This window comes from Bubalus kerabau, chromosome 4, assembly GCF_029407905.1.
Source record: "Bubalus kerabau isolate K-KA32 ecotype Philippines breed swamp buffalo chromosome 4, PCC_UOA_SB_1v2, whole genome shotgun sequence".
Lineage (NCBI taxonomy): Eukaryota > Metazoa > Chordata > Mammalia > Artiodactyla > Bovidae > Bubalus > Bubalus kerabau.
In genome coordinates this window covers 21,664,608-21,678,117 of record NC_073627.1, presented here as the reverse complement: position 1 = coordinate 21,678,117, position 13,510 = coordinate 21,664,608, and the positions used below count along the sequence as shown (strand labels likewise).

The 13,510-nt window shown below is 39.7% G+C and overlaps 1 protein-coding gene across 8 annotated transcripts in view; it reads left to right on the top strand.

The window, feature by feature from the left end:
• The first annotated feature begins 409 nt into the window (after positions 1 to 409).
• The window catches only part of ATP6V0A1 (ATPase H+ transporting V0 subunit a1), a 56,890-nt gene continuing 43,789 nt past the window's right edge, over positions 410 to 13,510 (top strand). For 5 of the 8 annotated variants that reach the window (XM_055575843.1, XM_055575841.1, XM_055575840.1 and 2 more), the window contains exons 1-2: positions 1,804 to 1,959; positions 3,846 to 4,009. In XM_055575843.1, coding sequence (XP_055431818.1) covers positions 3,893 to 4,009 — 117 coding nt within the window. In that variant the 5' untranslated portion in view covers positions 1,804 to 1,959; positions 3,846 to 3,892. Of the gene's footprint in view, positions 528 to 1,801; positions 1,960 to 2,033; positions 2,336 to 3,845; positions 4,010 to 13,510 lie in introns of those variants that run through there. The other 3 variants (XM_055575839.1, XM_055575845.1, XM_055575838.1) reach the window with 3 other exon arrangements.

Genomic DNA, 13,510 nt, shown 5'->3' with positions numbered 1-13,510 from the left:
GACAAGATATAAATGCAGGTTATACAATGAGAATGACATGATAGCTGACTAAATTAAGAATGAGAGGGAAACAAATAGAATTAAGGATGGCCTAAGGGAATCCCCTGGTAGTCCAGTGGTTAGGACTCTGTGCTTTCACTGCTAGGGGCCACGGTTCCATCATCCCTGGTCAGGAAGAAACCCAGGATGGTTTAAGCTTGGAGTTCTGGTAACTAGGAAAATAACGATGCCATTAGCAGGATTAAGGATCTCAGAGGAAGAGACAGTTTTTATTCAGTGAGAGCCTTGGAGGAAGGAGGTGGAGGGAAAAATAGGTATGAGTCCTATATATAGACATTTAAGCCGGACATTAGGCAAGACTTCTAAGGAAGAGAGCAGGTAGGGAAAAGAAACAGAACACTGGAGACAGACTGATGGCAGGAAATGAAACGGAAAAGGAGCTCTGAGAGAATAAACTTTCAAGAAAGCCATGAGAAAAGAGAATTCAAGAGAACTGAGATGAGACCAGATGAAAGGCTGTCTTAAAGGTAAGAGAATGAAAATTTGTGGTTAGCAAACAGCTGACCCTGAGGTTTAAAAAAAATTTTTTTTTAAGTCTCAAAGGAAGGAAATAACAGTCATTGTGTAGTAGTTTTGTAAAACTTGGCAGGCATTCAAATGTGGGTCCTTATCCGCCTTTCCGGTTAAGGTGAGAGAGCTAGGGAGAACTAAGCTCACAAGGAAAATGAGGTTCTGGGGCTCTCCAAGGTGCTACTTCTCAACAAAATCGAAATGAAATCCTATCTTCATTCACACTGTGACATGGAAAAATGCAAATTAAGTGTCCGTTTTTGCCCTTATTTCCTTTAGGCTGGTAAAGCAAGATTGATGATGTTTTGCCAGGTAGACGTCAATCCGTCATTAAATTTGAATCTTAATATGGTCCACCACCCACGAAGTATGAATAACCGGTTTTCTGAGTTTTTCCTGATACAGTTCTGGTTTTGACAAACGATTTGGGATCCCAACTCTTCCTTACAAGTACGGCAAGAAAAGGGAACCGACATCAATCGTTGATAATGGTGTTTTTTTTGTTTTTTTTTTTAAATAAATAATGGGTAGGCATCACTTAACACGGTTTTAAAAACTTAGGTTATTCTTCTACAGATTTTGAGGAAGAGAAAACCTTTAAGCGATCAAGTGGGAGCACAAGTATGCAAACAAGATTCAAAATTAACTTTCACAACACATGGCCTAATAAGGTTTCTCCCACTGTTAATTGGAGAAAAACAGACCTTGGATAGTTGCTGGAGGGACTGAAACAATTACCTTTACAAAGAGAGGTTTCTCCGTACTTAAACTAAAGAGCCCCCTGCTCAAGCCTAGACCATAGGATCTAGCACCTTTAGCAAGTCTCTCCCCACTCTAGGAATCAAATTTTCTCTTCTGTAAAACAAGGGGAAAAGGTGTGTGTGCGTACAGAGGAGACTGGCTGGAAGCCCTTTAAAGCTTCCCTGCAGCTCGCAACTTATTTCATAATGATTTCTCCCCTTCATGCTATTTCCCTACAAGAGGAAAAAGTTGTGAATTAATTCCTTGGATATGAAAATAAAAAAAGCAGACAGCCTGGCTTCAAGGAAACTTCTTAGGGAACACAGAACTCTGAACAGCTCAGTGACTTAAGGCCGCCAGCACCTGCGCCGCAGACGGCCTTCCCCGGCCCGCAGCCGCGGCTGAGGGAACAAGATGGCGTCAGCACGCAGGGTTTCGCCCACGCCCCCGCGACTCCGCAATGCGGCCTCCGGCTGAGGCCGCACCCCATTGGCTAATGGCAATGAGGTCATCGTGGGGGCGGTGGCCGGCGGCGGCGCGGAGGTGGGGCTTTGCGGACGCAAGCACGTCGAGGTGCGGCTGCCAGGAGCTGCGGAGGCTGCGGGTTTGGTTTGCCGCAGCTGCCTTGGCGGCGGCCCCCAACTGGAGGTGAGCGGGGGCTGTGGGTACAGCGCGGCCGGGAGCGGCCTTTGAGGGGCAAAACAAGCCCTTCTGACGGCCCCCTCGGTTGTCAAAGGAATTAGCAGGGGTTTCAAGTCTGAGAGGAAATGGGGGTTCACCCCTCCTCGGGTACCCCTCCTGTAGGCAGAGGAACAGGAGGTTCACTCTCTTTTTGAGGCCCCGATCCCTTCTCCCATTTACGTGGAAGGTGGAAAAACTGAAGGTTATTGGGAAGGCAGAATAATTGGCGGTCTTCTTAGAGGGACTCCCATTTGAGGGTTCTCCCCTTTATTCCCCATTCCAGGAGGTAGGTGTGCCTGGGCCCGGAGAATTCCTGCTTCTCGCTGGATAGACAGGAAATGAGGCAGGTGAACTTGAATACCTCGTTAAGGGAGGCGAGGGCTGGATGGCAGTTGTGAGGCAGGAGGGCTCGGGAGCTCTTTATTTGGACTCCTCTTGTGCAGGATTACTGTTTCTTCCTATTTTGCTTTGTGACCCTCCCAACACCCCCGGATCGCTATGGCCTTTTTATTTTTCGATTTGGCTCCAGTGGGACAGAGATGTTCTAGGGAGACTTGTAATCATTAAAGAGCAGAAACAGGGAGGCAACTCATTGGAGGTTGTCATTATCGGCAGCCTCTGAACTATGCTGATCTGGCATAATTTTATGTGCTTAGAGGTTGTGGAATCTATTCGTGTTGGGAGGTGGAGTGGGGACTGTTAACAGCTGTTTTGGATGAGTCAGGTGTAGGCAGTCTCAAAGTCAAGCTACATAATCTCTTGAGAAATTCTTTCTTCTATCTAAATGTGTTGTTTTGCTACCTTGAATGCCAAATGCACAAAGGTTTTGTCATTCAGATTTCTCAAAATGTCTCCCAGGCTTCCGGAGAAATAGCTCTTCCTTTGATGCCAGTTTTGCCTATCATTAGGAATGCCCTCATGATACCAGAAATAAGGTGCATTTTGTTGAGTTTAGATACTGTACAGTCCGTGCCTTAACAGTAGCAGACTGAGAATAAATAATTACAGTTTCAGGACCACTGATAGCGCCAATTGTCTTTCCTACCCGGTAACGCTAAGACCGCCCCAGAAGGATATCTTTACTGGCTCATTCATGAGAGGCTTTAACAGATGGAAGAAGGTAGTTAATCTTGAAGGTGGGGATAAAAAACAGAAAGCTGCGGTGGTTGAAAGCTTATTCTCTGACGATAAAATTGCTTTGTCATTTCATGTTTGACTTGAGGTTGGGCATAATGTGTAAGCTGTTTCTGTGTGTGTGTATGTAGAAGTTAACACTTATGTGTTTAGATTCTTTGGGGAGAAAATGGTGTTTTGTGAGGGGTTTGAAAAGGTAAATCCTTTAAGGTAGCTGTACCTTGAGGGCAGTGCTGGGACTTTGGCTGTTAGAAATTGGCAGTAGAGGATAGAAAACTAATCTCAACAGAGACATCCTTTTTGAGAGGGTAATTGAAGTCTCTTCTGATTGTTTCCTGACACAGGCAAAAACAAAAAAAGATCTCTGTGAATGTCACTGTCCCATGTCCAGGGTATTTAAAGAACTGTTTCAGATTCCCAGTTCCTGTTTTTAATCTGAATACATTCTTATGTATTGAGATGTCCCACATTATTGTCATTTGATCCTGATGTTGACTGCAAAGGAAGTGACTGTTCATCAGGCATTCTTCATAAGAGGATTCAGTAACAGCCTTTGCTATTTCTTCTTTCTGTCTTTCTAAGCTGTCAAAACAGTTAATAAAGATCTGTCAGCATGGAGTGGGAGAAATGAAATACAATGTGGAAGAGGCCTCCTGGGGTGTTTGCTTTCAGTCCTCTTGGTAGTTCCAAGTTCATGTAATTTTCTCTTTTTGTTTTAGGTTGCAGAGAAATCCCGGTACTCAGCTGACCGGTCCTTTCTGCCACCATGGGGGAGCTTTTCCGGAGTGAAGAGATGACACTGGCCCAGCTTTTTCTACAGTCAGAAGCTGCTTATTGTTGTGTCAGTGAATTAGGTGAACTTGGAAAGGTTCAGTTTCGTGATGTAAGTAGTTATGGCACCGCTTCTTGATTACCACTGAACTTTATTTTTCTTGTTATGGCCAATTGCCTCGTGACAGATGTTTTGCTTTTTATTTGCAAAAATAACATTATAGTACTGGCTTACTACTAGAAGAGTGTACATTTCAAGTTGTCTTTGCACAGGTGAAAGTGATTTGTGCTGATCCTTCCACATTTTTACTAGCCTACCCTGTGGAGGATAATCTGAAGCATTCTCAGCATAATTGCTTGAAATGCAGGTGGAGGACAGCCTCCATCCTCAGCCTTCAAAAGTTCAAGGCTCGAACTTCACTTTTGGGCTCCTTAACACCCATAGTAGGGTATTTTTAAAAAGTGTCATAGCTCTGTGTACAATAGGATGTATTTATTACAAAATCTGAAGCATCCAGTTACAGATATATAGTGCATAAGGGTATACTGAATACTCACTGTTTTGAAGCTAGGCACTTTGGCGGAGATAGCAAAAGAAAGTGGACAATCTAAGTATTAAAAAAAAAGTATACTATGAGGCTTACAATCTGATCAGGAAGGCAAATCTACAGTGCTGAAAGGAGGGGGCAGTTAACAGTTCCTTGTTAATGCAATCTCAAAGCTCCATGTACCTCTTGTTTATAGCATTCGTCAGAGTCCTGATTTTCTGTTATCGGTATGAGTGACTGATTAAAGAATGTCTCTTGTGCAGTGATCTTAGCACGAGGAAGATAGGGACATTCACTGTTACATCCTTAGTGCCCACATATAAGATAATCAATATTTGTTGAAATGAATGGATAGATGAAAGAGGAATGGTCAGAAAGCGGTGGAATTAATCAGTTTTGACTTCCTGGAATTGGCAAGCTTTCTGGAAATTCTCAGTCTGAGCTGAAATTGCACAAATATAATCCACTGACAAGGTTTCATTCCTTTTTCCCTTTGAACCCTCTTATATTACCTCTCTTCAAATGTTCTCCTAACTCAGCTAATGCATCAATATTCTTCCAGTTTTTTAGACTTGAAGGCTAAATCAAACCTAACTCATCCTTAATTTGTAATCCTTTATTTCATCCTATGGTGTCTCCCTACCTAACACCATTGTGTGTATTCAATGTTCTTAACTTTTATGTCAATCATAAAAAAAATTAATAGGGATTAATAAAGTGAATATTTATTTTAGTTCCAGACCACTACAATAAAGTATCTCAATAAATTGAGTTACACAAATGTTTTGGTTTCCCAGTACATTTAAAAGTTATGTTGGGAATTCCCTGATAATCTAGTGCTTAGGACTCCTCACTTTCACTGCTGAGGGCATATGTTCAGTCTTTGGTTGGAAGATTAAGATCCTGCAAGCTGAGTGGCATGGCCAAAAGAAAAAGTTATGTTTATACCGTAGACTGTAGATTACACTAAAGTCTGTTAAGTGTGCAATAGCATTATGTCTAAAAAGAAGTACATACATTAATTTAAAAATACTTTGTTGCTAGAAAATGCTAACCATCATCTGAGCCTTCAACAAGTAATCTTTTTGCATTCAGAAGATTACTGATCACCATAACGGATAGAATAATGAAAAAGTTTGAAATGCTGGGAAAATTACCAAAATGTGACAGAGACAGAAAGTGAGCAAATGCTATTGAAAAATGGCACTGATCAACCAACCTTCCTCGATGCAAGGATGCCACAGACCTTCAATTTGTAAAACAATACAGTATCTGCAAAGCGCAGTAGTGTGAAATACAGCAAAATGAGTTATGCCTGTAACTATGATTCTATTATCTAATTAAGAGAACTACTCACAAATAATTGAAAAATGCCTGTGTAGCTTTCTTCCGTGCCATTCATTTCTCTCTCCTCCCCTACAAAGGTGATTTCTACAGTGATCTTTGTTTTTGTCATTCCTTTGTGTTTTTCCCCCATTTTTGCTGTGTGTGTATGTATGTATCACTAAATAATAATATATAGTATAATTTTGTATGTTTTAAAACTATGTACATGGTTTCATATTGTATATATCCTTCAGCAAGTCGTTTTAAAATTTAACATTGTAAGAGTTAACCATGTTGATACAGGTAGTATCAACCTGTATAGGTTAAATTGCTGTATAGTTATTATAAGAGTATACAGTTTAGCATTTTTTCCTTCTGATGAACATTTTGGTTGATTGCAGTTGTTTGCTCTAGAGTGGTAGAGTGAAGATTCATATATATATTATATATATATTGTGGTATACATATGTGATAGTTTCTTCTCTGTATATATTATGTATATATCATGGTATACATATGTGATAGTTTCTTCAGAGCAGTGGTTCTCAAACTTTTTGGTCTGAGGACCTCTTTACATTCTTAAAAAACTATTGAGGACCCTAGAGGGTTTTTATGTGAGTTACATTTATTGATATTATTGTACTGGAAATTAAAACTGAGAAATGTTTGAAGTATTTATTTATTAAATCATTTTAAAATTATAATAAGCCCACTACATGTTACCATAACTTTTTTATGAAAAATAACTCTTTTCCAAAACAAAGAAAAATAATTTTGAGAAGAAGGGTATGGCTTTTACACTTTTGAAAATCTTTTAGTGTCTGAATTAGTAGAAGACAGCCTGATTCTTGTTTCTGCAGTCTGCCGTGACGTATCTTATGAGCCTCTGGGAAATTTCACTGCAGACTCATGAAAGGATGAGAATGAAAAGGGCAAATAATGTCTTAGTGTTACATGAAAATGGTATTGCTCTCATGGACCTGCTGCTGCTCCAGGGATTATAACCAGGAGGGGCATTGCTGAACATCGTGTGTGTCCCTGTTAGATGTAGTCAGAGTCCATACTTCACGGTGAATGTACCTATTCATGCTCCCATCGCTGGCCGAAGAGTTCCTTTTGTTCCACAATTGTGCCAACACCTCTGTGCTCAGAAAGAAATTTGCCCATGTGATGGTTATGCAGTGGTATCTTATTGTTTTATTTTGTACCTTTTAGACTAGTAATTTAGTATCTTATTGTTTATTGAACATAATGAGTTTCATTTTCCATGAATGTCTGTCCATATTATCTGCCTATTTTTCTGTTGAGTTTGCTTGCTCACTGACTTGTAGGATTTTTTTTTAAAGTTCTTGTACTCTGGAAGCTAATCTTTTTCTAATCCTCTACTGGTAACTTCTAGGCTGTGGCTTGTCTTTTCCCTCTGTTGATGATATAGTTTGTCATATATGTAAAGTTTACTTTTCTTTTTTTGTTATTAGTATTTTCTTTTTTTCCAAAATTTTTATCTTGAAAAATTTCAAGCCTGAATATTCTGGTGTAGATTCATTAGCTGTTAATATTTTGCTGCAGTTGATAGTCTTTTTTTTACTGCACTGTCAGAGTGAGCTGTCTCCTTCAAACCCTTTTTCTTTCTTTCTTTCTAATTTTACCTTCAGTAACATGTTGATAAAATATAAGACCAAGCTGATAATAGTTAGGATTGTGTTCAGCTGTATGTAACTAAAAACCCGAATGATAGGGGTATACTTTTCTCATGTAACATGAAGCCCAGCTTCCCACTGTCATCAGCGTCCTAAGATCACTTTGTATTTGTTTGAATATCCTTGAGCACTTGGCTTTTGTCTTTACAGATGATCACCACACTCACAGCATTTCATCCATGTTCTAGGCAGGAAGAAGGAAGTGCAAGGAGGAAGGGGAAGTACTTACATATGGAGGAAAACAATTTTCCCAGAAATCCTTATCAGACTTTGCTAATTATTCATTGGCCAAAATTACAGTGTAATCTAGCTGCAAGGGAGTTTGGGAAATGTGGTTGTTGTTTTTTTTTTCCAACTGATCTGCTACTGCCCTGAACAAAATTGGGAATTTTGTTAATAAGGAAATAGAGCAGAATGCCTTGTGTCTATCACATAGTATGCTTGTCTTGCTCCTAACTTCAAGGGTAATCTTTTAGATTTTTTATAGTTTAAATAGGATATGTATTCTTAATTTGGGGAGAAAATTCTATTAGATTATGCAGATTCCTTTCCATTTCTGGTTTTTCTGAAGTTGTCACAAATGGTTGTGGAATTTTACTGAATGCCTTTTGTTTATTGAGATTACCATTAAAAAAAATTTTTTTTCTCCTTTAAATCTGTTAATTTGGTGAATTACATAGGCACTTTTTTCCCTACTAATTTTTTGTAACAGCTTTACTGAAATACAATCCATATACCATACAATTTGTCCATTTCAAGTGTACAGTTCAGTGATTTTTATTGTAGTCACAGAATTGTACAACCATCACCATACTCAATCTTGGACACTTTCAAGAAGAAACCCTGTACCCATTAAGAGTCCCTCTGCATTTCCTCCCAACCCCACGCCCCACCTCCAGCCCTTCAGTTCAGTTCAGTTCAGTTCAGTTGCTCAGTCGTGTCTGACTCTTTGCGACCCCATGAATCGCAGCACACCAGGCCTCCCTGTCCATCACCAATTCCTGGAGTTCACTCAGACTCACGTCCATCGAGTCAGTGATGCCATCCAGCCATCTCATCCTCTGTCGTCCCCTTCTCCTCCTGCCCCCAATGCCTCCCAGCATCAGTCTTTTCCAATGAGTCAACTCTTCGCATGAGGTGGCCAGAGTACTGGAGTTTCAGCTTTAGCATCATTCCTTCCAAAGAAATCCCAGGGCTGATCTTCAGAATGGACTGGTTGGATCTCCTTGCAGTCCAAGGGACTCTCAAGAGTCTTCTCCAACACCACAGTTCAAAAGCATCAATTCTTCGGCGCTCAGCCTTCTTCACAGTCCAACTCTCACAGCCATACATGACCACAGGAAAAACCATAGCCTTGACTAGACGGACCTTTGTTGGCAAAGTAATGTCTCTGCTTTTGAATATGCTATCTAGGTTGGTCATAAGTTTCCTTCCAAGGAGTACGTCTTTTAATTTCATGGCTGCAGTCACCATCTGCAGTGATTTTTGGAGCCCCCAAAAATAAAGTCTGACACTGTTTCCACTGTTTCCCCATCTATTTCCCATGAAGTGATGGGACCGGTGCCATGATCTTCGTTTTCTGAATGTTGAGCTTTAAGCCAACTTTTTCCCTCTCCACTTTCACTGTCATCAAGAGGCTTTTTAGTTCCTCTTCACTTTCTGCCATAAGGGTGGTGTCATCTGCATATCTGAGGTTATTGAGATTTCTCCCGGCAATCTTGATTCCAGCTTGTGTTTCTACCTCCAGCCCTTGGCAACCACCAGTCTTCATTGCTGTTTCTGTGGGTTTGCCTCTGACATTTCATGTGAGTGGAATCATATAATATGTGGTCTTTTGTGTCTGGCTTCTTTCACTTACTATAAAAGTTCAACTATATTGTAGCTTGTATCTGTTCTTTTCTTTCTTTTTTGTATCTTTTTTTAACTATGAACATATGCAGCATATTAAAATGAGTGGTTTTAGTATAAGTAATTTTTACTTATCTTCTGTACAAAAGATATTGCCCTGGGTTTTAGAGAGACAATTAAGACATGTTTCATTGCTTGACTTGTTCAAAGTCTTCTGTGGCTTCTCTGCCCTCATTCATTTTTTTCTCTTTGACATACTCCTAGTCTGTTCTTCAGGCCCTTATGTCCAACACTTAGGATCATAATGACAACTTAACATTTTTCGAACAGATGCCATGTTGAACATTTTGCATTATTATTGCAGGCCTTCCTCACAGCAACCTAAGAAGTAGAAGTATCAGTACTTCACTCCTTTTATGGCTGAATATTTTCCATTGTATGTATATACCACCTTTTGCTTATTCATTCATTAGTTGATGAACATATTTGAGTTGTTTTCACTTCTTGGTTGTTGTGAATAACATTGCTGTATAAACATTTATGTACAAGTAGGTTTAAGTACCCATTTTCACTTCTTTTGGGTAGATACTTAGGGGTATATTTTGGGTATATACTTAAGAGTATATACCGGTAGTTGCTGGGTCATTGGTAATTCTAACACTTTGAAGAACCTCTACACTGCTTTCCACAGCAGCCATACCACTTTACATTCCTACCAGCAATATATGAGAGTTCCAGTTCCTTCATATCTTCACCAACACTTGTTATTAAAAAAAATATATATATATGTATATATATATATACACACACACACATATATTTATTATAGCCATCCTAATGGATGTGAAGTTGTATCTCACAGTGGTTTTGATTTGCATTTCCTGGTGGCAAATGATGTGGAACTTTCTTCACATGCTTCTTGTTGTTGTTCACTTGCTAAGTCATGTCCAACTCTTTGCGACCCCATGGACTATAGCACACCAGGCTCCCCTACAGTTTGCTTAAATTCATATCCATTGAGTCAGTGATGCTATTTAACCATCTCATCATCTACCACCCCCTTCTCCTTTTGCCTTCAATCTTTCCCAGCATCAGGATCTTTTCCGGTGAGTTAGCTTTTCACATCGGGAGAAGGAAATGGCAATGCACTCCAATATTCTTGCCTGGAGAATCCCAGGGACAGAGGAGTCTGGTGGGCTGCCATCTATGGGGTCACACAGAGTTGGACACAACTGAAGCGACTTAGCAGCAGCTTTTCACTTCAGGTGGCCAAATTATTGGAGCTTCAGCTTCAGCATCAGTCCTTTCCATGAATATTCAGGGTTGATTTCCTTTAGGATTGACTGGTTGGATCTCCTTGCAGTCCAAGGGACTCTCAAGAGTCTTCTCCAGCCCCACAGTTCAAAAGCATCAATTCTTTGACGTTCAGCTTTCTTAATGGTCCAACTCTCACATCCATACGTGACTACTGGAAAAACCATATCTTTGACTATATGGGCCTTGTCAGCAGAGTGATATCTTTGCTTTTTAATATGCTGTCTACACTTGTCATAACTTCCCTTCCAAGGAGCAAGCATCTTCTGCCTGCAGTGAATTGGGAGCCCAGGAAAATAAAATCTGTCATGGCTTCAACTTTTTCCCCTTCTATTTGCCATAAAGTGATGGGACTGGGTGCCATGATCTTAGTTGTTTATTTTTAATTGGAGGATAATTGTTTTACAATATTGTGTTAGTTTCTGCCATATATCAACATGAATTAGCCATAGGTATACCCATGGCTGATCTTAGTATTTTTATTGTTGAATTTTAAGCCAGTTTGTCTTCCCTGGTGGCTCAGATGGTAAAGCGTCTGCCTGCAATGCAGGAGACCCCAGTTCGATCCCTGGGTTGGGAAGATCCCCTGGAGAAGGAAATGGCAATCCACCCCAGTACTCTTGCCTGGAAAATTCCATGGACTGAGGAGCCTGGTAGACTACAGTCCATGGGGTCACAAAGAGTTGGACACAACTGAGCGACTTCACTTTCAGTTTTAAGCCAGTTTACAGGCCATTTGTACAGACTTTTTTAAAAAGCATAAAATTATCCTTGCAAGCCTGAGAAACTTGGTCATGAGGTGTACTTCAAAAGAATTTTATGGTTTAGTGTCCTAATAATTTTATTAGGATTTTTTCATTTATATTTACAAGTGATATTGACCTGTAATTGTCCATTCTGAAACTGTTCTTATTTTTGTATTAAGATTATATTGGCCAATCTCACTTATTAGTTGAGGAGTGTTCCCTTTCATTTTTTTCCTTATTGGAATACTTTTTCTAAGCTTTGGGCATTTTTAGTCTTTGAAAGAGCCTATCTTTAAACCTTCTAGGCCTGGTGTTTTTAGATGGGTATGTTTTAACTTGAAATTTCTATCTGTAGTGGACTTTTTAAATTCTCATGTTTATTTATGCCATCTCTTAGTCTAATAAAAAATTTGGTCCATTTTGTCTTTTCATATAACCCGCTTTTAGGAAAAAATGATAACAAAATGATTAAGAGGAAGAAAAGAAAAATTCAGCTTTTGATTGGGGGAGTCTTCTCTGGACTTTGTTTTGTTCTGGAACTTTCATCCATTTCTGCTCTTTGTTATTTTCTATGTCCTATTACCTTTTTTTTAAAACTTCTTTAATAATTAACACATTATTTTTTTAGTCTTTCCTATTCGTTTTTAAGTCTGTAAAGTTCTTTTTAAATACTGCTTTAACTGCATCCAACAGAGTTTGACCTTTACCATTTTTACTGTCATCCCATTCTATTTTAAGATTTTCAGAGGCTTTCATGGTATTCTAGTGATTGAGACTCTGCTCTCTCACCACCTGGGGCCTGGGTTCGATCCCTAGTTGGGAAACTCAGATTCTGCAAGCCATGCACCCACCCATATTTAGAATTTCCAAATATGTTAAGTTGTATTTTTTATATGGATTTTTGACTTAATTGCATGGTAATCAAAGAACATTTTATGGTACCAGTTCTATACTGAGACTTGCTGAATGACCTATTTTGTGATTAGCTTTTATAAATGAACTTTTTAAAAAATTTATTATTTTTTAAATTTATTTGGCTGCCTCAGATCTTAGTTGCTGTACACAAGATCTTTTGCTACTGTGCTTGGGCCCCAAGGCATGTGGGATTTAAGTTCCCGGACCGGAGGTTGAACCTGAGTCCCCTGCATTTCAAAGCAGATTCTTAACCACTGGACCACCAGGGAAGTCCCTATAAATGAGCTCTTAAAGAGAAAACTATTGGATGCAGTGATAGAAAATGTGTGTGTGTGTGTGTGTGTGTGTTAGATTAAGATGATGTTGTTCAGATTTTCTTCGTCCCTTATATTTGGTGAACTTGATATATCAATGGTTTTAAAATTATATTAAGTTTCCCACTATGTGGACAGGTATGTCAGTATCTCCTTGTAGTTCTGTTGGTGTTTGTTTGAAATATTTTGGAGACGCCTTGCCCAGATATTTCAGGAGTCCTTACCAAAACAGGCTGTGGTGTGGCTGCAGTTGAACCTTGACTCCTGATTATGAAACCAGTAAATTTAACTATGAGTCTTGTGGCTACCTTCACTTCAGAATGTCTTGTTTATTGAAATGGAAATTTCTGAATGAGAGGTCAAGGGACGGCCTGCTCAGTGAGAAAAAAAAACAAACTCAAAACCCAAATAAACATTTTATTAGGGACACATGAGTTTGGAATTGTTCTTTTCCTGAGACTTGTTCTGATTATCATCATGTAGTGATTCTCTTAATCTCTAACAATGCTTTTTACCATAGATTCCATCTAACATTCAGTTCAGTTCAGTCGCTCAATCGTGTCTGACTCTTTGCGACCCCATGAATCGCAGCACACCAGGCCTCCCTGTCCATCACCAATTCCTGGAGTTCACTCAAACTCACATCCATCGAGTCAGTGATGCCATCCAGCCATCTCATCCTCTGTCGTCCCCTTCTCCTCCTGCCCCCAATGCCTCCCAGCATCAGAGTCTTTTCCAATGAGTCAACTCTTTGCATGAGGTGGCCAAAGTACTGGAGTTTCAGCTTCAGCATCATTCCCTCCAAAGAAATCCCAGGGCTGATCTCCTTCAGAATGGACTGGTTGGATCTCCTTGCAGTCTAAGGGACTCTCAAGAGTCTTCTCCAACACCACAGTTCAAAA